The 24949-nt window shown below is 41.4% G+C and overlaps 1 protein-coding gene across 2 annotated transcripts in view; it reads right to left on the reverse strand.

The window, feature by feature from the left end:
* Window positions 1–2229: 2229 nt before the first annotated feature.
* The window catches only part of Unc5c (unc-5 netrin receptor C), a 359028-nt gene continuing 336308 nt past the window's right edge, over window positions 2230–24949 (reverse strand). For both annotated transcript variants that reach the window (XM_040751709.1, XM_040751708.1), the window contains 4 exons: window positions 19675–19824; window positions 18272–18436; window positions 9443–9621; window positions 2230–8694 (listed from right to left, as the gene is read on the reverse strand). In XM_040751709.1, the coding sequence (XP_040607643.1) occupies window positions 8529–8694; window positions 9443–9621; window positions 18272–18436; window positions 19675–19824 (660 nt within the window). In that variant the 3' untranslated portion in view covers window positions 2230–8528. The remainder of the gene's footprint in view (window positions 8695–9442; window positions 9622–18271; window positions 18437–19674; window positions 19825–24949) is intronic.

Here is a 24949-nt window from a genome sequence, read left to right on the forward strand (position 1 = left end):
GCTAGTGGTTCCTAAGGAGAAGTGTGACTGAAATCCAGATTTTGAAGAGCAAGACTGAGGACAGGGTGTCATCTGAGGTGGTAGGCTTAAATCTGTGGACATGATTGTTGGTGACGAAAGCCTAGAGGCTACGCTTCGCGGTGTGTTCTTTCACATTTTGAAATCATCAGGATGGTTTCAGCTTTAAGAAGATTTGATCTTCTTGAGCTTCAAGAAGAGACTAAATTCTCCTAGGGACGTGAGACAATGAATAGGAAGTCAATTGGGGAAATGATTAGATCTAGAGATGGACTTGAAGGTCCTAAGCACCAGAAGGGCAAGAAGTAATGGCAACGGTAAGGAAGCCTCAGGATGGTGTGAAAGAAACTGTCTCTTTCTGTGGTGGGAGTGAGACCCTTGTTCTTGACTTAATGGCAATGTCATGGAAGCAGAAATCCCTCTGCAAGGGGAAAGGGGACCACAGTTGCTCTTCCACTGAGTGTGAGTTAGGAGGGCTGGATGGGAAGCTTGCCCAGGACTGTTTGTATTGGACAGTAAGAAAGGTTCATGACATAGTAACCATGATTGAAAGGTACAATGCTTGGCACTTTAGTCTATTGTACTTGTGCCAAGGGTAGATGCCCAAATATTTGGGGTTCAGATTAACTTAGCTCTATTCCCTCATTTTCATGATTCTTCAGGAATATGTAATATGTGAATCCTAATATTTTCACCTGTACCATCAAATAAAATGTCCCTGGATACTCTTATTAGAAAAAAATAAGATGAATATATAAAATATATAGCCACTTGTGATGGGAGCCCTTCTTTTCTGACAGCTTTGGTAGATGTACAGGGAATGACAGTTGAAAGCCCGAGGAGGCCCCATCCTTTTTATTCTCCAACTCTGACATGTTATGGTTCAAGCCAAGCTTCTCATAGGACTCAAAGGCAAGTATCAAAACTGGGCCAAGTAATGGGTTCTTCTCTTTCTGTGGGTCACTTTAGGGGCAGGTTTGTTTTCTCATCTGAAATAGCAGCAAAGTGTACAGAAGTCTCCTCATTCAGGAGAACTGTCTGGGCTATGTAATTCCTACTCAAGCTTCTGATATTTACCCATTCAGAGACTCTCTGGAACTGAGGATGTGTTCAGGGCCAGGTCAATCTCAGGACTCTAATGACCTCTCTCAAAGGCATGGAGGCGGGGCTCACTATTTTGGCCTTGAAACATTTCCATTCTAAAACTGTGGTGGTATTGTCAGTGCAACTTCCAGCTACTGAAACTGAAAGGTGGAACAGAGGTTGAACTATATTAAGGAACATGTGTTGTGTTTTCCTGTGACTGCTTTTACTTACTTCTTAATCAAATGTTCATTTTTTTATCCACAGACATCCCACTGAGTTTGTGCAAGGCCCATTTACATGTTTTCATTACTTCTTTATCCCTTGAACCAATACCTGAATTTGTCACCATTGTGTAGCTCCTGGGGATGAATGTTTTCTTCTCTAGTGTAGTGGCTTACCCTTGTCAGTGAGGTTAGCCAGGAGAAAAGAAAGGTCAAGGGGCAGATGGCAGTCAACCTATAGTATGTCTCCAAATATATCTGTCACTGAGAAATAAGCTGACTCTGCTCTTCCTCCTCAGAGTCATAGCAGCTTTTCCCGTCCAACCTGGGAACTTTCTACTTGCTCGCTGGAGTAGCTAGGGTCCTGTACTACCTCGGACACATCTTTTGGGATTCACAGGAGCTCAAGTCTGGTCCACGGGGTTTGCCTAAACTTTCCTGTTGGTGTAGTTATGCACAAACTCCACTTGAGATTGAATCTTTGAGTGTAGAACATGGCCATGTTTATAATCTTCTCCAGAAAATGTAGACGCAGGTCCTGGAAGATGCTAACTGTATTCACTGCTCACTGGTATCACCTGCAGGCTTTCTCACATTCCACGTTCAAATGACACTCAGAAACAGCCAGCTGGGCATGGGCAGTGCTGAGGACCAGTAGAGGTTGCTAACACTAAATGTGGGGCAGCAGAGTCTCTAGAAGTACGTTAGAGGCATTGGCCCAGAGATTGCAATGTGTAAAGGTGCTGGAGAAACATCCTTCTAGAACTTCACCTGACCATGGAGGGAGGTTATGGTTGCCATTCATGCAGGATCCAAAGGTCTTTTGACTTACTGAAGAAATCCACAATAAATTCCTGGCATGAAGTATTTCTGTGTTATAAAGAAACAGATCAGGCACTCTCTGTTGCTTATAAATATAATTTATTACCTGTTTAAAAATTCTTTCTTACATTTTGTACATGTTGGCTGACAATAAATGCAGGCAATTTACAAACCAAGGGGACTGCAGGAAAATTGGGTGAGGCAACCGGGGAGAGAAAAGAGGCACACAGAGCTGGTGTCCCTCACCTCCATCACACAGCAAGGCGATGAATGGAATGCTGGAGAGCACTCCTTTGCCACCAGGGGTCATTAAAAAAGGAATTGCATAGAAGATACAGCAAGACAGAATTCTATAACAAAGAAGTGTTCCCTATCTGAGAAGCCAAGGTTGTGTTTTTGCTTAGGAAAAAAATAGAAAACAACTGACAAAGCATAAAAATTTTAACCTGATACTTATGAAGTTGAGCTGGTCCAAAGAAGACGGCACAGGGTGACCCAGTCTCTCTTTAGAAGAAGGCTGAGAATTGTTTTCTGATGAATGTTGGTTTTCATCTTTAGAACAAAGAGGAGGAAGGTTACTGGTTCTCTACAGCTCAACATTAAGCTCACTACAAACAGCACTGTGATGTCCAACACACAGGCACAGTATACAAACACATACACACACAAACACAGTGATGATATTCCCTGCAACTTGGCTAAGTATATTGTCTGGAGGGTGAGGTCTAGAAAAAAGTGAAAGAAGGAATGCAAGTCATGTGTTCAGCTCTTCTTTTACAGGATCTGAAGAAAAGCATGAGAGTTCATATGTATACAGTTATAGGTCCTATCAATGATGGTAGGAACACAACCATGGCAAAGGCATTTTCTACTAGCTGTGGATTTCTTGTTTTGTATGCCGTCTTAAAACTGGTTTAACAGACAGCATAGAGCTTGTCATGAAGCTTTGATGCTGCCACTTTATAGTGCTGAGGGAAGATCCAAGGCCAAGAGCTCATCACTATTAGGCTGTTGATCAGTACAACCAGCCCACAATTCAGTTACCGCTGCTGGCTGACATCGGGCTTCATGGCATTAGACCTTTGGTATATAAAGATGACACAGGGCTTGGGTTTATTTAAAATGGGCCCAACAGTACTGTTGCCTTCAACTTGTCATTTTGCCATAGCACAAATTCTCAGACAATGTATAAAAAAAACTGGTGTGCCATAGCAAAAAGTATGACTGGTGGACAGCTGATTGTATCTCACACACTCCCTGGTTTTCTATTGAACAACTAGTGGGTTTGGTCATGACTGTCCTGATATATGGCAGTGACTTCCAATATAGGATTCTGGAAGTTCTTGGGACAGATCCCTCCATTATATAGTTGAGTATACTGAAGACTTGCAGGTAGCCTCTTATGCCTCATTGGCTTTGTCTGCCATTATGTTTATGGATTTATGGAGTGTATTTGCTGGTCCTGAGGATACCTCCCCAGCCACACATACATAGATAGGCCTCTGGCAGAAAATACCTTTGGTTAATAAGCCCTGTTAATATCCCACCACAGCTCAGTAATGAAAGTGGTCAAGCCCACTGGACTTTCTGAAGACAATTGCAGTAAGTGTTCAGAAAAAGGGGACAACCACTTGGCCAATAATACCAAAGGATCCATACCTACATTGTCAGTTTGAAGAGACATTTCACCCAGGTACATGCAGGCCATCTTGACTCTTACTTAAAAATGAGCTTAATTTCCAGGTTTTGGGAAGTATTTGTGACTTTACCTGGATTATTTAGCCTACATGAACATAAATTAGTATGGTTATAATGTGAATATTCCCCATAGTCCCAATTCCATTAAATATTATTGGGGAGCTGTCAAGGTGATCAGTATAATCAGAGGTGACACAAAAGAATCTCTTGGGGGCATAGAGACAGCATTTCATTGCACAGAAAGAGTTATAAGGTTTTCAGTCAATGTCAGCTCAGTATGTTTTAAAAATACAAAACCAATACAAAAAGAAAGGAGTAAGATAGTTGGTCCCATGAGGCACTCAGAAGGTAAAACCAGTTTTATTAACTTGAGATAATAATAAAAATATCTTTCCTTTTGGATCTATAAAATAAGATGCTCACTTGCCATTACCATCTTTACAAATGACTCTCGTGAACAATGATGTTCTGATTTGCAAAGCTTCTCAAAAAAGGATGTCTCAAGCATAATTCTACCCTCACTGTGTTTCTGTCATCCTCCTTTCTGCCACTGGCCTTGGACTTACACCGACATTGACATCTGAATGGATTATTTGTCCAGAGTAATTGCTCAGCTCAAATTCATGTTCATCCTGAAGACTCACAACAAGTAAACCTTTTCTACTTTTACCACATAGTCTCCAACATCCTTCCTCGGGTCTACATTCATTAGCCACAGAGCATGGACTGCAGGAATGTATGGATTCTGGGACAGATCACCATTCTGATAAGCTCCCTCCATCCTGTGCTGTGGCGGTGTGAGTCACTCGAGCATTGCTGCCAGGTCCTGCACAGAGGCACTGGAAGATGTAAGACAAGAGCCTGCCGCCTTTTCTCCAGAAGCGACGTGTCCAGATCCCACCCTCAGAATGTTTGCATTCCAATTTACTTTAGGAAAGATGTCTTTAAGACAACGGAATGTCTAATATCTGGACTATAAACATCTAGAAGGCCCTAAACATAGTCATTGTGACTTTCCCCTAAAAAAAGGTCTCTACTCTTTGATAGTGTAGTGATTCAAAACTACAGAATCATAGCACATATCAAAATAGCTCATAATACAGTTGATCCTGGACCTCTCACCCCACAAAGCATCCTTTCCTGGAAGAGACTGATACGTTCAGGTGAAGAAGGGTTCTTGGTATAGCAGAGGTAAGACATCTGCTTTGAAGATATTTGACTATGAATTCCTTGACACTTGCTTGTCATTGCCATGGACTCAGCTAGCAAGTCAATTTGAATTAATGCCATGAGAAAAAAAATCAGAACATGAAGCCTCTGCCTTTACATTCCTAATCTCAGAAGATCAACATGATCTAATGATCATTTTTGATCAACAACCACAATTTCCATAGACACAGAATTCTTACTCACAAAAACAAAGGTTTAAAAGTACATGTAATGGTACTTGCTTAAAGGAGAACCTATGGGAATAGGATCATAGGTTTGAGGGTATCCTGAGATACCTAGCAAGAATCCATCTGAAAATATTAAAACAAGGAGATGCTCTGTGTGTGTGTGTGTCTTTGGGGTGGGGGCACCGCCTTAATGAATACTGTTTATGTTTCTAATGGTTAGTAATTTGAAATTAGAAGATCTTAAATATGCAAACAAAGTTCAATAAAATAAAAAAGACAACTTTTAATGACTTTTTATAAATTTCATGTATGTCTGAAGTTACAGGAAAGTAACTTTAGATGTATATGAGGAAGTAGATGATGTATTGTACTCAGACAACTTTGAAATGGGTGATTTAACTGACCGGATATTAGAATAAGGAAATTTCATACTTGGAAGGAAAAATTCCCCATGTCGCTAATCTCTGTAGGTTCTCTGTCGACTGTTAGTAGCTGTTTATGGAACTGAGTAACTATAGGGAGGACCACTAGATGGCACAGTGCACAAATGAATTGGCTTCTACCCAACTTCATGAAACACAGCTTTCCTCAGGCCTGTGTGAGCCGGCTTTGCTGCAGAGGAGATAAGGATGCTTCCTCTGAAATGAACTGTGGCAGGTGAACCTTGCATGTCGGAGAACAGTTGATCTAACAACTACTGCTTTCCTCCAAAGGAAAATACCATATATATCTGATGGATGGTATGCTCTAGTTTGAAAACTGTCTTTCCCATGACAGAAAGTAGTTTTGTGACAAATGAGTACCTCATAAGAGATCAGTCATTTTTCCTATTTCTGTTGTGAGAGGTGGAATAAAAAAGCTAGTATCTCTAGATGCTTGAACACGAGCACCGTTAACAGCTTCAACAATATTGTTTGGGTTATACTCGATAATTCTGTTGGTAATTTAGAAGTTTTTAGGATAGATTAAGCAGAATAACACATCTGCCCTTCTCTACTTACAAAGCATTGAAGTTACATAAAACATCCAGTCCCGATCTGTAGGTTTTGATTTTTATGATTCCCAAATCCCAGTACTAAAGAGGAATCTTCACATTTGTTTCAAGAGACAGTGGACAACTCTTTCTTCCTCTGGCATTTTAAGAGTATCTGTCTGAATTCTTAAAGAACTTGCTTAGGAGTATAGGACTACCTTTGGACAATTTAGACCAGTGTTTTTACATATGAGTATTGTAATTGTTAGAGAATGCAATTGTAGAATACATATTCAAAAAAAAGATAAACAGAAGGAATGAAGAGCCTCCACACCGTATTCACAGTTCTTTAATGGCTAAGACAGAAGAGTCAGAGAATATCAAGAAGTAACAGAAATAGGAGAGGAGATGGGTAAGATGTTTCCTAACTGGAACCATTCTGCGTACTGGATATTTCCAGCCCCAACGTGAGCCACAGATGTATTTTGAAGGCTCTGATTTGAGGACATGGGTGCTCCCTGTTTGTCTGTGATTGGGACTGCTAAGTTTTCATTCTCCATGTGCTGAATGTCATTCCTATAGTCAAGCAAACCATGATGGTTCCTAGAAAAACTCATGGCTTGCAAAACTATTAACCTTTCGTAGGAAAAAAAGAGCTAATTAAACTCTGTAAATACAATTGACTATTATTAAAGCAAAGATCACTTAAGGAAGAAAAACTACCAACTCCTTCAGCAGCATGGGTATTTTGTAGAGATGGTCTTGAGTTCAACATAAGAGTAAAGTAGATTTACAACTAGTTGGAAGGCTGGAGTCTAGCCCCCCCACCACCAGAGGACAAGAAAGTGATAATAAAAGGATGTCATCTCTCAGCGTACAACATCATGTAACCATGACACAAAGACAAGAGAGCCAAACAAATATATGCATGTTCAAGTCAATACTGCCTGAAAGATGCAACGTATTTCAGCAAAAGGCTGTCTGGATGAATGGTCCAAGGCCAGAGTCTCTTATAATCTTCAAATTGATGAATAAGACTGATGACATCACAATGGGAGGTTAGCATTCTGGAATCTTGAGATGATCGGATCTCACCCATAGTTTACAGATCAGTAAAATGAACTACAATGAGTTTCAATGTTTTTCCCAAGGTCACACAGACAGTGACCAGCTCCAGAATGATAATTGGTTTCCTGATGCCTAGTTCAGAAACTATTGCCCACAAACTACACTGCTTCTCAGCAGACAGCCACAAGATTAAATGAGCTTTACATAGAGGACCCTTCTCATGATAAGACCCAGAACAGAAAGACTACCCAAGAAAGCAGAAAGAGTAGACATAGCCATTGAACACTTCAATTTCTTCACCACCGAATAGGAGATCAAATGTCAAGGAAGTGAGACCTATTGAACTAAACTGGTGACCACGCCCACCTCTTTATGAAAGAAAGGGAGGCAGGTCTAGTCAATACCAAATACTAATAGTATCGCTAACTAAAACAAAAGAAACTCTTTTTACTAGAATATTTGTAATAATCATAATAATGATAATATTTTAAAAACACTTGAAATTGCATATTACAAACACATGTGGTACAGAAATGTTTGAGTGGAGGAACATGAATCACTATCTTCCCTGCACAGCTCTGTCCCCAAAGGATACCAACTGATATCCCCCATGGCATAAGGAATCTTAGTCATCTCCTTTCTGATTCTCCACTTCCCTGATACAAATGCCAACACTGGTCCAACAAGTTTCAGAAACAACACTGATGGGAGGATTATCTGAGACACTTGATGTACACGATTTGTAGCAAAAGTCTGTGATTTCTCTGTAAATTACTAATCTGAGATAGACTCAACAAACCGTCCACAGCTTCAACTTCAAATGATTGGAACAAAAATAGAACGAGCCATGGACAGTGTCTGCATCCCTGTCCAATTTGATGTAAACAACGTTTGTAGAAATTGGGTTTGTTAAGAAAGTTTATCCATACATCTGGATAGCAATAAAAAGCGTTTCCTAGGAAACTGTAAGATCCTGTACCATACAGCATACAGCCCAACGAAGAGAAAATTAGATTGATTTCTAAATTCAAGGTACAAATTTACACAATTTTTCTTAACTCCCGTGGTGGTGCTGTCCGAATGAAGTGGGCATGTACCTTGGTGGTTGTAACTGTCCCCCACCTTTCCTGCTGCCATCTTGCCTGAAAAGTGCCTTGGTCCCATCTGGATTTCCTCCTCAGCTGTGGTTCCCCTGGACACAGACTCTCTGTGTAATTTGGTCCCTCAATTTCAGTTCCAGTATGGTCAATACTGCCCTTCTGCTGCTAAGGACACTACGGTTTCATGTCTTCCCATTTCTTCCAGGACAGCTGCCAGCATGCTCAGGTTTCCATCTGGGAAGTTTTGTGCTTCCCAGAGATCCAGGATCACACCGGTTGGGCTCGATTTGGTGGCAAAGTAATTCAAGTACCTGCAATTAGGAATGGGAAAATATGCTGAAAGGTGTGATTTACAGGTCTATTTAAAGTATTATTCTATCCTCTGCTCCTGTGAGAAATCTGTCTTTCTTGAAGTATTTCGGTCCCACTGTGGTGGTGAACCTTCCTATATGACTGCTCTGTACTTAATTAGATCAGCCCCAGACAGGACATGTGCTGTTTAACTTTGTTAACCTCAACTCTGAGTAAGATAATTTAAGAGACAATGTGTCTGTGGGTTTTGTTCTAAACACGAAATCAAGAGGCTTATGCTGTCTGTCCAGTTCAAGCTCTGATGATCTTTGACAGGTCATGCCACATCTCTTGTTTGGAGGTGACAGCTACATTCTACAAAGTAGAAGCTCTCGGGGTCTCTTCATATCTTAATACAAGTGCCGTGTGAGCATGTAAATTATTCAGCACACATTACGTCCTGTTCAACTGGTGATGAACAGTAATTACTGAGTAGACATGAAACTTAGGAGGACTTAGCAATAAGCTAGACCTAGTAGATCACAAGGGATTCTGATAAATGCCATGTAACCCAGAGCTTCTCTTGGAACTGTCTGGAAGCTCATGGTACAAGGTATAGAGGTGCTTAATGCAGACCATCAGGATAAAAATATAAGCAATATAGTGGGAAGAAATAGAAAAAGAAGGTCGCTTTCTATCTAATGGTTTTCAGTCCTGGAGATCTCTGCTAAATAAAAAGAATGGGTTCACAAGCCTTGACACACTCACCTGTCCAGGTTGAGTTTATGGGCCAGCATCCTCCAGTCATGGCCTCTTGTCTGGGGGGCATCCAGGCTGCTGCATAGCTTCTGCCGGATAGGGAGAGGGATGCTAAAAGCACTTGGTCCTGTGACAGTGGTGATGGTGCTTGCAGGATCCAGCAGAGGCAAATCGATGCCAGTAGGTTCCTGTAGGAACAACACAACTTTATTTTCAGAAGACAAAGGCAATGCCTGTTGAATCAATCAACATAATGCCTGACTCTCAGTCAGTTAAGATAGATTCAGAGAATGAGTTCTGTTGTCTTCAGGGAGGACAGTTTCTTCCTGGCTGGCCTGGAAGTAGTGTGTTACTATAGGCAGTTGGGAACCACAAGGTGGACATTTGGGGGGTAGTTTTGCAGAGCCTGTGTTCAGGAGTCATTGGGCAGGCCAGAGAGCTCTGGTAACATTTCACAGTGGGTCCTCTAATGAGAATCTCCAGGAGAGAAGAGAGGGGATGACTGTGTTTCAGAAGGTTTAAATGCTGGAAGTGTTCAAAGGAGCAATTATTTCTGAATGAATACATAGATCTGAGATGAGGAAGAGCTTCTGGAAACCATCTAACCCCCAAGGCATGCCCTGGGTGAACACTTAGAAAACTCCAGCTAGCCCTGTGAAGGTGGCTCCCTTCTACCCTTGCTTGATAAAATGGGAGAAGGCTAAGAGATACCAAATTAAGACCAACTTTTTACAAAGAAAATGGTAAACACAGAATATTGCTTTAGGGCAAGCCACTAATGGTGTCCTCTAATTGCCGAACTTCCTTGCTTATTTTTTAAATCCAATTTTAGTGGAGAAAGCCATAAATTGGTTCTTAAAATAGTTTCAGCTCATAAAACAGCACAAATGCAAAATTTAAATTTCACCGGCAAGAGAAACTCTAATCATTTTCTGATCACTTGTGCTGTACTGAAAGCGAGAGGAAATGCTACCTGGGAGACATTAAAGCAATAACAGGAAACCTCCTAAACCTGCTTCAATGCCATCTCCTTCTCAAAGCAGGTAACTGCTTGGTGTGCACAATTAGTTGCTAGAGGATACACTAGCCACAGAAGTGCGGCCATCGAGAAGTCTGCGATAGCCTGCCAAGTGCTCAGCTGAGAGGTCAGTGCCACTGCTGTCAGAGCCCTCATGCCCTGCCTTGAATTCTGATGTCTCTGAAGACTTGTCAGTCCTGGAGCTTTGAGGGGTAGGTGGGGTCTCAACTGGCAGCCTCCCAAGTGTGGCCCATGGGTGGTCTGCTTTAGGGGATCAGCGGAACAGTACTGATTTTAAATCTTCTATAATCCTTCTAGACAGGGTCCATTAAGGTGTTTGGGGACATTTTAGAGCAGAATAAAAAAATCTTTTAATCACATAAAATATACAATAGCATTGGCCGTGATCGAAGTATCAGGACTTAAAACAAATAGATGCCCTAGGCTCTAGGCTCCTCTGTGTTAGCTCTGGCTCCTTGGCTAGCCTGTGGGCTGCAGCTCAGAAGCTTCCAGCAGGATTAGAAAGCTCTGGTGAGACTCACAACCTGAAGCTCTTCCCCCTAAGGCACAGAGCTCTGCCAAGAAGTATGAGTGCATAACCTCTCGGGTCATAGGGCTTCAAAAAGGCAAAAAGAGAGTCATGGGGGGGTCATAATGCAATGCTTACTAGTGGATTCATGTTTGAGATGTTCAAATTCAAGTATCACAACCCTTATGTTGGGCACAGCAGTATGCAAGGGTGTATTGGTATGTGGAAGCAGAAAGGAGTGAGACACTGTTGCCCAGTTTAGAGACCCCGCCCAGGTTCAAGTCCTCTTCCTTTTTTATGGACAATTACAATCAACTACTCTTTAGGCTAGAAGGAGGATCTGCCAGCCCCTGAAGTACATCCCCACCTAATTGACATTGGGTGGCAGGGGAGGTTAAAGTCTGCACAGGGAGGAATTGGCTTGTGTAGCATTAACTATAGTCCCCAAAGGGTCTCCTTCTCATGGCTGGCCACAGTATCTTCCTGCTGTTCGCCTGCTTTCCACCATGCTCTCCTGTCAGCCTGTCCTACTGTGCAGAACTCTCGCCTGCCTCTCTGTTCTGTTCCTTCACAGAAGTGATTAACGTCCTTTCTCTCACATGAATTTCCAACCTTCAAATGTTGCACCTGTGTGTGTGTGTGTGTGTGTGTGTGTGTGTGTGTGTGTGTGTATTCATGGGTCCCCATGCCTGTGTGTGCCTTTATATAGAGGCCAGAGAACAACTGTGGGTGTCATTCCTCAGATACTGTCTTTGGTTTGTGAGACAGGATTTCTCATTAGTCCAGATCTCATCAACAAGGTTCAGCCTGTTGAGCACAGGGAGCCCAGGGATTCTCTGTCTCCTACCTTCCCCAGTCCTGGAATTATTAATGCATGGTGTACCATGTCTGATTTTTTTTTAACATGGATTCTGGAAATCAAAGTCAGATACTTGCAGTGTATTAACTAATCCATCTCCTCAATCCTAATATTTTAACATGTGTTTAACTGTATATGTTTAGTGTTCTACTTTTATACAAGCATAAAGGGTGATGTGATTAAATTTCATCACTCTTTTTAATTCCCACTTTTTCCAATCTCCAGTTTTTTTTCAAAGACAATGCCTCATTTTGCTTATGCACTTGGAAGCCTGGACATTTAAAGATGGCAGGCATATTATGAAAATATTTATCACAAAGATTATTAATAAGGAAATTGAAAAGAAATATAATTTATTCCAAATGAAACTGACAAATATATTGAGTTTGATAAAATGTGAAGCTCTTGATTTGACTTAATGGAAAGAAATTTTCTGCAAAGAATTAGCTTTCCAGAAAGATACCATATACAAATATGTATGGTATTTGGGCTGGGGAATGGCAAAGGGGAGGTTGAAGGAAGTGTGGGAGGGAGAGCTGTGATTGCAATATAAAATGAAATTTAAAAGAAAGAAATCAAAAATGTATTTAACATTGAAAACTTATTAGTTGTTAGTAGAATTATCTTGAATTTGAACAGATTATTGACATAATAGAGACTATACACTATTTAAACTAATTCCATTACTACAAATTGTATTTCCAATCTCCAGCTCTTGTTGTTCTTTGAGAGAAAGAGGATCACACACACACACACACACACACACACACACACACACACACTTGCTCTTCTGTGTTTGGCTCAATTTACTTCATGCCCTCTATCCAGTTGTCATCATCATGGCAAATTACAGGATTCCATTATTCCTTATGACTGATACTCCATTGTTATACATAGCACATTTACTTTATTTTGTTGAGGATATACCTAGGCTGCATCTGTGTCTTAACTCTTGGGAATTGGGCTGTATTGCACAAAGTTGTGCAGCCATGTTTGATTGGGCATGCGGGTTTAATTTCCTATAGTTATATACTAAGAACTGGGATAGCTGGATCATATGGTGGACCATTTTTAATATTTTCAGGCACCTTTATAATGACTATACTAATTTACATTCCCATCAACAACGTGAGAGTCCCTTTTCACCACATGCTCATTAGCGTTTATTGTTTGTTACTCTGATCATAGCCCTACTGACTGGGGTGGATGACATCACACAGTGTTTTGATTGTTTTCCCCGATGGCCAGCTTAACACTTTTTCAGCTGTCTATTGGTTCTTCATATTCTTCTCAGTGATATCTTGGTCAGAATTTGCTCATGTTAAAACTTTAAATACTTTCGCTAGTTCCTGATATTTTCTGGATAAGGACCTGTCAGACCTCAAGCTGACATGTGCCTTCTCCCATTCTGTAGCCATCCTTTCATCTGGTGATCATTTCTTTTGCTGTGCAAAAGCTTAATTGGAGGTCATCCTAGCTTGCAATTTTTGCTCTATTTCCTGTGCTTTTGACTTCCTAGCCAGGAAACCAGCACCTTTGCCAGGTTTGGAGTTGTTTGCCCTGGGTTTTCTTCCAGTAGTGTTAAGTTTCAGGTCGCAATGCTTAGGCTCTGATCCAGTTCAGCTTGGATGAAGAGGATTATGTCTCAGTCTTCTTCCTTCATGTGTTGGGTGGATACCCATATATCTGTCCTTCAGCTTTTCCCTACTCAGTATGAATACAGTTGTGGGTTCACCACACAAGCATGCTGTGTCCATGTATAATCTGTTCAAGGTTTGTTGACATATAGACTTGTTCAATTGTGCTATGCCTTTCCTATATCTGAGATGTTTATATAATTTTCATCTGTCATTCTATCCATATGATATATGACACTTCGTTTGCATGCATTAAGCCATACTTTCATCTCTGAGATGAAACCTCTTGATCAGAATTTTGTTGAGAACTTTTGTGTCAGTTTTGTCATAGGTATTCGTCATGGCTATGTGTATGTCTGATTTTCTTAAAAAGCAATATTGGCATAGAGTCAGCTTAGAAAACTGCCCTCTCTTGAAAACTGTGGAACAGTTTGAGAAGAACTGGCATTAGTTTTTCTTTAAAAGTTTCCTCACTAGTTTTGATCAAGCAGTGAGGGATAGGCACACCCTCTGTCTAGGGTTGCAAGGAGCCCCAGAGGGGAGGGTGGAAACTGAAACGTTAATTCCTCTTGGAGCAGGGAACCCTATAACCCTCCTTCCCTCATGTCACAATCTGACCCCAACCATTTCAGGTTGGTGATACTTGATCAGACTCAGTGCCTGCAGACTGTCCTGCTTCCAAGTCCTCCCTACTGCCACTTACAGTTCATTTATGCTTTCCTGTCGTCTCTTAGATAAATGCCCCAGAATCTGGCCTAAAGGACATGTGCTGCAACACTCTTCAAATGTACTGAAGATACCCTACTTGGATTAGCTGCTCTTCAGGATTCTGTTTGTTCAGCCCTACCAGATGGGATGGACTATGATTTCCTTTGGTCTCTTAAATTTCTTGGCAAGCAGAGTATTTTTTGTGTTATTTTATTAACAGGTTCCCCTATGGCACTCAACTCCCACGGTGCCTTGTATATTGAAGCTACTCAATCAGTGTTTGCTGAAGTAGGGGGAAATACTTTTTTTTGGGGTAGGGAGACGGCGAAGCCCATTCCTGAGCCCCACCTGTAGGGAAGGGTGTTGTGCTGCCTTCCAACTAAAAATGAATGAGGGATTGAGTCATTCACTGGTAAACTGCAAAGGTGAAGAAAGGCCAGTTTAAAGTAGGCATGGAACTCAGGAAAGTCTCCTGCACTGAGAGCATTCCTTTCTTGCTGAGTAAGGAACCTGCATTATTTTATATGGACATTGCCCTAACTCCTAATCTGGCTTCTTTGCCTGTGTCTTTCTGTGTCTGTGAAACAAGTCCTGTACTGCTCTTTTACTGACAGTATACCTTTATAATACCTTTAAGGGAATCAGAAAAAAAATATATGTGTGTGTGTGTGTGTGTGTGTGTATATATATACACATACACACACATTTATGTTTAAATTTAATGTAGTAATTGCAGTTTCCATTATCTTTTCCTTTACTTGCAGGTAAAAGTAGAGATTACTCTTAAAGAATGGTTATTACAATAATCTTTTATGATATTGTTACCATCTGCTTATGATGGTATAATTTTCTTAGTTACACATAATATTTTTCAGCATTAACAAAACATCTGTTCTGGGTGGTCACAGACATTCCATGCATCATGCTTGTGCTCTACTACTGGAGTGCATCTCTAACCACACCTTTAGGTGGATGGTGGTTTTCTTCATATAGGCCATGGTAGCCATGAAACCCCTTTACATCACAAGATTTATTATTCATTTCTATTTAATGTACATGAGTGCTTTGCCTGCATGTATATATATATATATATATATATATATATATATATATATATGTTCCAGTTTGTACATTGTGCCCCAGAGTATGGAAAAGAGCAGTAGATTTCCTGGAACTGCAGTTAGAGATACCTATGAATACTAGAATTGCACACAGGTTCTCTACAAGAGCAGCAAATGATCTTAACCACTGGACCATCTCTGCAATCTGAATCATAGCTTGTATTTTGAGAAAAGGGCATCTGATGCTTAGGCTGCCAGTGTATCTCACAGACTGGAAAGGTAATGCTTATTAAACCCAGTTATTCCAATGACAAGAATAGTGCATATGATTATGTGCCATGGAGCAAGGTCTGTTTATGACACTTATTAAAATCCACATATTGAATTTTCTCAACAGAACTAACAAATAATGGTATGCTACGTTAAGCATAAGGAAATTATAAAGGGGAAGATAATTGGATATATTCCTACTGAACTGTCCACTTGGGAATTTATTGTGATAGGCCTTTGTATATAGCAAAAATGACATCAAAGCCTAAAACAAAATTTCAAGTGTCTCTTACTTCCTTGTATTTTCACTTTGGAAAACATTGTTACCCCATCCCTGTCTAAAGACACAAAAAGTGAGATATTTTTCATCATTATTTTCATCATGACATTCATTCACACCAATATTTGAGCTTCTAGGCACTTTCCTTCTTTATCCTCCTTTCTGCAGTTAGAGGCCTTTAAGGACCATCTGGTAAAGGGGGCACAGGAAAACAGGTGGTGGTTATGAGACAACTGTGGTCTGTGCTCAGTACAGCCTGGTCTCTGTGGTGGGCAAAAGGTTCTCTGCCATGCTCGAGAAGCCCCGAGTTGTGTGGTCTTATAAATGACTGCTGGTGAGTGACCTTCATTAGTAGGTGGCTCGTGGGAAAAGGCAGCATATTCCTAAGAAGACAGATCATTCTATGGGGATAGGATATTAGAAATACAACCCCTTAGAACCTGTTACCCTGTTACCTTGCCTTGTGATGGAAGGAGCAAGGCTCAGAAGAAAGTAACCGCAAATGAAACCTTTTCTCTACGTGCTACAGCTTGTGAGTAATACTGGACCACTTCTCAGTTTCTGGTGAGGACTTGGGTCACTGGACTCCCCAGTGTCGATTGTTCATCCATATAGAGCCTCATATTGCGCCAACATCCGCACCAGATTGCTACTCCCTCCTCCAAAAAACCCAACCTGCATGCAAATGCAAACCACAACGGTGGAGCTCAGTGACCTAGAAGTCCAAGCAGCAGAGCGCCCCTTAATCCCTAAAGTCTTCCCTAGTCTGGTCACTTCTTCCAGCCTTTGCTTGTCTGTCACACATGGGCAAATGCCTGGCGCGTGACTACAGGGCTGGCCTCTGAGCTGTCTGCCAAGTTGCAAAAGCAATAATCTTTTTCTCTGTGTTGGCACCAGAAAGAAGTCCTTAAGTTGTGATCACACTTTGCAAAACTGCCCTTTCTGTGTGAGGAGCTGGCAGCCTTGGTGGGGGGAGAACTCGGAGCAGCTCTCATTTCTTTGTGGCTGCATCTGATCCACCTTTTCAGTGCACAGCAAATGTTCATGCTGAACAGAAAGCATGCATCAAAGGGCCAGACTCCTCACCCCCCTCCAAAATTCCGTAGCCTTTGTTGTCACTGGAGCTGGGTGGTTATTGAGCTTTGCAGACCTGCTGGGCCAGGAAAGTGAAAACACCCTCCGAAGCCAGCAGGGGTGGTACTGTGTGCCTGGGAGATAGGGCTGTGCATCCAAAGGCCCGGCGGTTGCCATGGCACCATGACACAGAGATCATTCCTTATGAATGTCACTGAGGTCTGTGACTAAAGTTGTTTATGAGTCAAAAGTCTCATGAAACTACAGGAGGAGAGGATGACTGCACCTCACAGGCTGTGGGAAAGAAGATTGGAGCTTCAATGAGCTCACATGCTTCTCCCCCAGCTCCCCCCCCCGCCTCGTTTGCTAAGGAAGATCATCTTTAAATAGGGCATGTGGCGCAAGACAGGCTGAACAGACTGACATCGCAGTCATCACTATGCAAAAGACAAAAAAGTATTTTAAATCATACACTGCTGGCTGTAGTTTTCCTGGGCTTTGTGGCTCAGGCAGCAGCATGGAGCTGAGCTCCAAGGGGCCACGAGGAGCAGCTTTCTGACCATTTGGTTTATTCTTCATCCTTTGTTCCTCCAACATGAAGGCTTACCGCTTTTCAAACCATAGTCTTTGCATCCAATGGGACAGATAAGGTCATGGGGTACCTCCTCTTTCCTTACAGAGGATATTGAAATAACAGCAACTATTGTTACTGCTAGAATATGAATCGACAAAAATGACCAGCTGCGTGTGTGAAAAATCATAGTAGAGAGAGGCAAAAGTGACAGCTATGCAGGGTATGGATTTGCTTCTATTCCTGGAGTTTCTCCTCCACCCTGAGATAAAGGACATATCCTCTGACATTTGGAGACTGAAGTGAGAGAAAGAAAGGAGATGAGAAGCTATGGAGCAGGCACCCCCTTTTTCCTTCATCCCTCTCAGTAGCCCATGACTAGGACAAAATGACACAAGTTCCTATGAGAGAAAGGCGGAACAAAGCCAGATGCTGGTGGAAAGTGCCATGTGCATGCTACTAAAACCTTGCATTTGAAGTTCAGCTCTCAGTGGGTTTGTCTCTCAGCGTTTTAAAAAGTAGTTTCACTATCTGGTGATGGCTGACCTGCAACTCATTATTTTGGTCAACCTGGCATCAAATCTCAGGAATATTGGGGTTACAGGAGTTTACTGTCATGTCTTGTTGTCAGACTTTTTTGTGTAAGTTATAGTATGAATCTTAAATGGGTGGCATAAGAAAACTTGGTTTTGCAAAATGATTCCTCAGCTGCATTAAACACACAGGGACCAGCTTGGGAAGCCCTCCATGTCATCTGCACAGGGAACACTATTGTCCCTTCCCACCATTTTTTCTCTGGAAACCCTGCCCAAGACCCCAAGAGTGTCTTACCTCTGACACAGTGCAATTGAGCTGGAAGATCTGACCTTCTCCTTCTACCTGCCGCACACAGAGTTTGCAAACCAGCTCCACGGTGTTCAGGCTGAGTCTTTCCAGGGTGAAGGTGCAGTGGAGGTTTCTCTGAGAGCCACTCCAGACATGGTAAAATGGAATTTCCTGGAAAATACGGGTGTGGTTAACACAAATGAGATGCTGGGAATCCCCATCAGACCCTATCCCCTTCTCAGTATTCACCTCCCCCAACATCATGACCATACAAATATGGTCTCACTTCTTTCCACACAAGAAATCAGAGGTGCAGAGAGTTTAAATAACAGTCAATGTTAAATAGTGAGGAAGTGGATGTGTTGAGCCTGGAACCCATGGAGTCAAGCTCTAGAATCAACTGCTAACCAGGCTACCTGCCTCTCATTTAGCAAAACAGCCTTTGTGGATGAGATTTTTTAAAAGCCTAGAAAGTTCTTAAATTTTTAAAAAGCTTAGAAACTTCCTAAAATAAATCCTTCGCACTCCATCATTTCTCATTAAAAGGAATCCCTGGTGTGACATATTGGAGAATAGCAAAGCTAGCCACAGGATACAGTGCTGATCCCATATCTTTTCATGCCTCTAGCCTCCCTTTGCCAAGGGCAGGGGCAGCTAAGACTTGCTCCAGTTTGAAATAAGTCCCACATAAAGGTCCTTGGCTAAAAAGCACCAAACTAATACCAGATACTCATTTGTAACCATCTAAACTACTGTACAGAGTGAATCCTATACTCTTATGACAATTAAACCAAGGACACAATTCATGAAAGAATGCAAGGTGTAGGCTGAGGTTCTGATGCAAATTCAGAAACAGTGACAGCATGCCATTTCACTGACATACTGTCACTCTCTAAACTCTGGCTTCTACATTATGCAGGTGTGTGCTAGCTAGCAAGACAGAAGGAAGCTTAATACACATCAGTGCCTCATTTCCTCCCATGCATTCATTTGAGGCTGTTCCTATTAGCTTAGTGAACATGTCCATCAAAAACAAATTTCCTAAAACTAAAATAACAGTACAGTTATTTTAAGAAGAATGCTTTAAAAACCGTTCCTTTAAAGTGCTTGTTAGTCATTTTCTGAGGACACCAGTCCTATACTGTTTTGGAGAAATAAGTGTTAGTATGGGAGCATTCCAAGAAAGAGGATCTCTTTTTTTAATTCTAATTTTATTTTTAAATTTAAATTAAAGCAAGGTTGCTTCTCATGTCAGCTCTCCCCCCTCTCCCTCCCCTCCTCCCATGCCTTCCACACCTCCATCCCCCTCCCCCAACCCCCACTCGAAAGGAGTTATCTTATTGACTCTAAAATCTCAATCTTCTGTCTTGAATCTGTATCATGCAGTTGGTGCCTCTTGGTAGCCTCACCTGATACTTAGCCAGCAGTTTGCTCTTCCAGAGGGAATGGGCGATGTCATGAATCGACAGGCGCAGGTTGTGGATGCTGCCTTTAAAATGAAGAGCCTTGGGTTCTTCTAGGAGCTGTCCTCCCATCTGCCTCTCCAGCTGTAGAACTTCCTACAACACACCCCAGGCCAAGGCACATTATTGATGGACCTGTCCGACTTCCATCAGACCTTTCATTAAGTAAATACATTTCCTCATCATGCGTGTTGGATAGAATACTGTACTTTGGCAGCCACCTATGAATTGGAGATCCTCACTATGAAGCCATGACCATCTTGCATGGGACCAGGCCCTGTTGACAACTAGACTGTGAAATTTGTATCACACTTTATGGGGAGAAAACTAAGCAGTGGCTTTTTGTTTGTTTGTTTGTTTGTAGTTGGCAAGAGCAAGTGACTGATATTGAAAATGGGAAGACATAATAAAACAAGAAAAATAATGGTAGAAATATAGGCAAACAGATAAGAAAGTTTTTCATTGAAATCTGAAAGGGGCAACTTCCTATATTGTATCTGATAAAACCAACTACCACCAACAAAAAGTGTTAAATGTTTTAGACACTTAGTCCAATCTCTTATAATCATAAGAATTATTAAGTAGTGATAGGAATTATGAAGTACCTAAGTCACAGTTACTAAAATATTTGTGTGTGTGTACAGGTGCATGTATGTGTAGACCAAAGGACAACCTTGAGTGGAATTCATTTGATGTCTACCTTTGTTCAGATACACGGTCTCTCACTATCTGGGACCTCTTCAAGTAGACTGGCTAGGGAACCTCAGAGGTTGGCCTTCATTTCTCCCTAGCATTGGATTTACAAACAAGATTAGATGTCATCACACCTAACATTTTTTGTTGTTGTTGCATAGGTTCTTGGATATCATGGCCAGAATTTTAGCAAGTTCTAAAAGGGGATGCATATGTATGTATGTATGTATATGTGGGGAAAATTTTTTGATACAGAGAGAGGAGATTTTTTTTGAGACAGAGTTTCTCTGTGGCTTTGGAGGCTGTCCTGGAACTCACTTTGTAGACCAGGCTGGTCTCGAACTCACAGAGATCCACCTGCCTCTGCCTCCCAAGTGCTGGGATTAAAGGCGTGTGCCACCAACGCCCGGTGAGAGAGGAGATTTTAAACAATGAGTTATGTACTAAACAGTTACCCAGATTAAAATTTTAAAAAGAATACTTATCTCTCAAAAATTCTAGGTGAATAAACCCACTACATCCTACAGTATAAAGATGTAACAGGAAGACAAAAATCTATATCTACTTCCATTCCTCAAGCTACTTAATGGGACTTAATGAAGCATTTCCAACTACAGCTGAAATTATCCAAATAGCAGCGTATCATAAGTTATCAATATCAATGCACAAAATGAACCACCCATGTAATTCACTCCTCTCGTGCTACCAAAGTTTTGATGCTTAAAATTATGTAGTTTATGACCTTTTAAAATTGGAAATCCAGGAAAAATAATGATATTTGCAACTGGCATAGAGCAAAGTATAGTTGTCTTCTGTGGTGGTACTTTAGCAAATAAGACAGATTTCAAAATACAGGCATTCAGAAAGCCATTTGCATGCACCGGAGAGCAAACAAGTTGTGAATACAGAGTGACCACAGTGGACAAGTTTGGATCTTTGTTGCTGTATATCCAGAGATGCGTGTGCTTTGCATTTGTTGAATGAATGGTGGACTATGCTCTGGACATCTAGTCACTACCAAGCTCACCAACACCATGGATAAGATGCAAACAGCTCCACGAAACTGCAGCATCACCAAGTCCTGAAAGTTCCTTTGAGACTTGGGAAATACATGGTCTCAGATAGGGAGTCCTCTAATTAGTGTCTAATGGAAGTCATGAGGCGATACCCCTCTGGCACAGAGAAGTGTGTGGTCCAGCTGTCTGACAGTATTGACCTACTCTCCTCCACGGCTGGAGATGAGTAGCTATTACTTTTGACAGGAGCTGAGCAGCCAACCAGCCACCCTGACACAGATGCTGTCTTACTGTGCCCTGAGTCTGTTGTGCTTGCCTCAGAAGTCCTCCAGAATCCCCCGTAGGACCTACAGACCTAGCCAGCTCACAAACCCACAGAGCCACCCTCCCAGTGTACCTCCCCTGACACTGCACACCCCATTTTCTGACAAGAATCCTTTGGCAGTCTGTGGAACTTGGAAGAGAAGTGAGGGTTAATTGCAGTTGCCTCTGCTTCAGCAAGAACACATAATGAGCTTATGTTGATCATGTTCAGTGTCTAGTTAGCATAATAGAGAAAGCTGATGTTCCCAGTGAACCTGGCACCTGACAAATTCTAAAGCTAAAATGATGTTTGTTTATAAGCCATTAGAAGAAAAGAAACATAATTAGAAATCTTTGAGATTACAGTCATGCCAATCAATCAGTTCTAGCTTCTTTCCAGTATGCCCTAATTACCTCATCAAGACATCTAAAGAGCAATCGATAGTAATTATCTGATTACTATAGATCTTCATTACATCCAAATTATCTCCCTGGGATGTCTGAAAGAAGATGCATTGTATTCTGGGAGGTAATTGTACCCAACAATGTAGAATGCATACCCCATCCCTACAATCAACATAGAATGCCAGAAGACAGCACCTTATCATTATCTGTTTTCTTGGCAGGATGGACCACCTAACAAAATCTTAGCTGCCTGTTGGCCATGACCTTGAAGTCAAGAAATCTAATGCCACATTCTGAATGCTAAGTCGGGGTTGGAATCAGTCCAAGAATAAGGCTCAGTATTTCGTTTCTCAGAAGTCATGCTAGGGCATTCTTCCTTATAAGGAGTGGTTCTGTAGTGACTTGGGGAAACCTTTACAAAGAAAAAAATCTAAACAAAGCACCACTTAGTGGCAGTGGGACCAGAGAACACACTCTGCATATTGTTATCCATCTCTCCATCAACTAGGAGGCCCATAATAAGCTGCCATGCAGTGCTGGAACATGGTCTCTTGCACATTCCTATCAACAAGCAATAGGTTGTATCATGAACCAATCAAAAACTTATTGTGCATGTTGTATTAAATTCTTAATACATTATAAACCCATATTTTCACACTGATGTATCAATATCTTATAAAAATAAAGTTATAAGCTGAGATTAATAAACACACACACAAATACTAATATTGTCTTTTTTTGGCCAGCGAGCCAATGGACCTGGGATGTGTGTGAACTTGATCTCTGTCATAGAGCTATTTGGTATGAGCAACTGTTCTCACACCAAGATCTAGGTGAGGAATTAGCTCAGAAATAAATATTTCAGTAAAAATGTCTTTACTTAAATCTAGCACATTTTTTCCTGAACAACAGTAACTAGAAAGTGGTTCTCAAATTGAGGGTCATGACTGCTTTGGGGAAACCAAACAACCCTCTCACAGGGGTCACCTAAGACCATCAGAAAGCACAGATACTAACATTATAATTCATAATAGTAGCACAATTACAGTTATGAAGTAGCAGTGAAAAAAATTTTATGGTTGGAGTGACCACAGAATGATGGAACTGTATTAAAGGGTTGCAGAATTAAGAAGATTGAGAACCACTGGACTACTGTTACTATAGACAGGATATCCTACTCAGAAAAAAAACATATAAATGAGGCAAGAAGAAGACTGGCTAGGGATAGTGACACACACCTTTAATCCCAGTACTCTCAGGAGATACAAGTAGGCAGATCTCCGTGAGTTCCAGGACAGCTAGAGCTACAGAAAGAGAGAGAGAGAGAGAGAGAGAGAGAGAGAGAGAGAGAGAGAGAGAGAGAGAGACAGACAGACAGACAGACAGACAGACAGACAGACAGACAGACAGACAGAGACAGAGGCAGAGGCAGAGGCAGAGGCAGAGACAGAGAACAAGCTAAAACACTAAAGATATTTAAGCACAAATACAAGATATTTCAATCAACAACTCCTTGGCAATGAAATTCCAAGGAGTTGTTGATGGCATGTAAATTCACCTGCGAGTCATGCTCAGTCGATGTCACCTGTAAATTCTTGTGTCAGAAGACTAAAAGGGTCAACCCACAGGACATACTAAACAGTCTTTGTTTCCATTTTGTTAGTGTATAGTGTTCTGAGATAGTGCAATCTCTATTTGCCCTTTGTGACCTTTGCTGAACAAAGTTGGTTTTCTGGATTTCTTCTGCATGAAATCATCGTGCTTAACAAATGTGATATGGACACAAGGATGAAATAAAAATAACAGACACACTCCTCAATGAGACATGGCTTTACAGCTAAATGCTTTCCTCTCCTGGAAAGCATCAGTGAGATGTGTGAGTTATGTCAGGAAGGGTGTGGCTTGGCACACAGCTTTGTTCTGCATGGTATAGAGACAATGTGAGCCTATAACCAGGCTGAAACGAGTTCTACTCTAAAACAATGTCTTGACAGACCGTATTTGAGTCACAAAGGTTAGGCTATTTCAAACACCTTAATGGAGAATATGAACCAAATATACTGAAGGTCAAAAGATTTGGGAAGATTTAACAAAATATCGTGACCTTGGAAAGAAATGTCATAATAAACATTAGGATCATCTAGGCTGTTTGTACTTAGAAATATAAAGGTCACCTTCTTTGTTGAGGTTGTCTTTCCTATTAGTGGCCACTTTTACTTCCATGTCAGGTTAGGGTTCTGCTGAACCTACTGGATACCCTAATAAACTATCTCTTTCTCTAGCTTTACTTTGAAAAGAATATCAATAATGACTCAAGAGTCACTGACATCAGATCTCTAGCCCATCTCTCCAGGAGAGCACACATGTGTACACACACACGTGAATCCTAGAGTATTGTCAGTAGGACCTGTCCCTGGGATCTGAGAAGTTCCTTGGTGTAGCATCTGCTTCCTGCAGAGATGTGGATGAGGACTGAATTGATTCCAGGAGCCCATGAAAGACTGCAGCTAAGGCAGCAAGAGGGAATTCCACTGTAGACACAAGCAGCTTGAGCAATAACCAATTAAACCAGGGCATTATCCATGCCGAGCCATTAGCCTGGGCCACTTTAGAGGCATAATAAATCCAAGCTCTTTTAAAGGCCTATGTGGAAACATAAAGCAGCTCTGGTCTGTGCTCTCTGCTCTCACAAGTCTCCTAGATAGTAAGATTGATCCACATTGGGCCTGGCAGAGGGAGGGAAGCAGAGGCATACCTGGGAACCCATGGCTCTCATGTTCTTTCTCTACCACCAGAAATTCTCA

This window comes from Mesocricetus auratus, unplaced genomic scaffold (assembly GCF_017639785.1).
Source record: "Mesocricetus auratus isolate SY011 unplaced genomic scaffold, BCM_Maur_2.0 Super-Scaffold_100009, whole genome shotgun sequence".
Taxonomy (NCBI): Eukaryota; Metazoa; Chordata; class Mammalia; order Rodentia; family Cricetidae; genus Mesocricetus; species Mesocricetus auratus.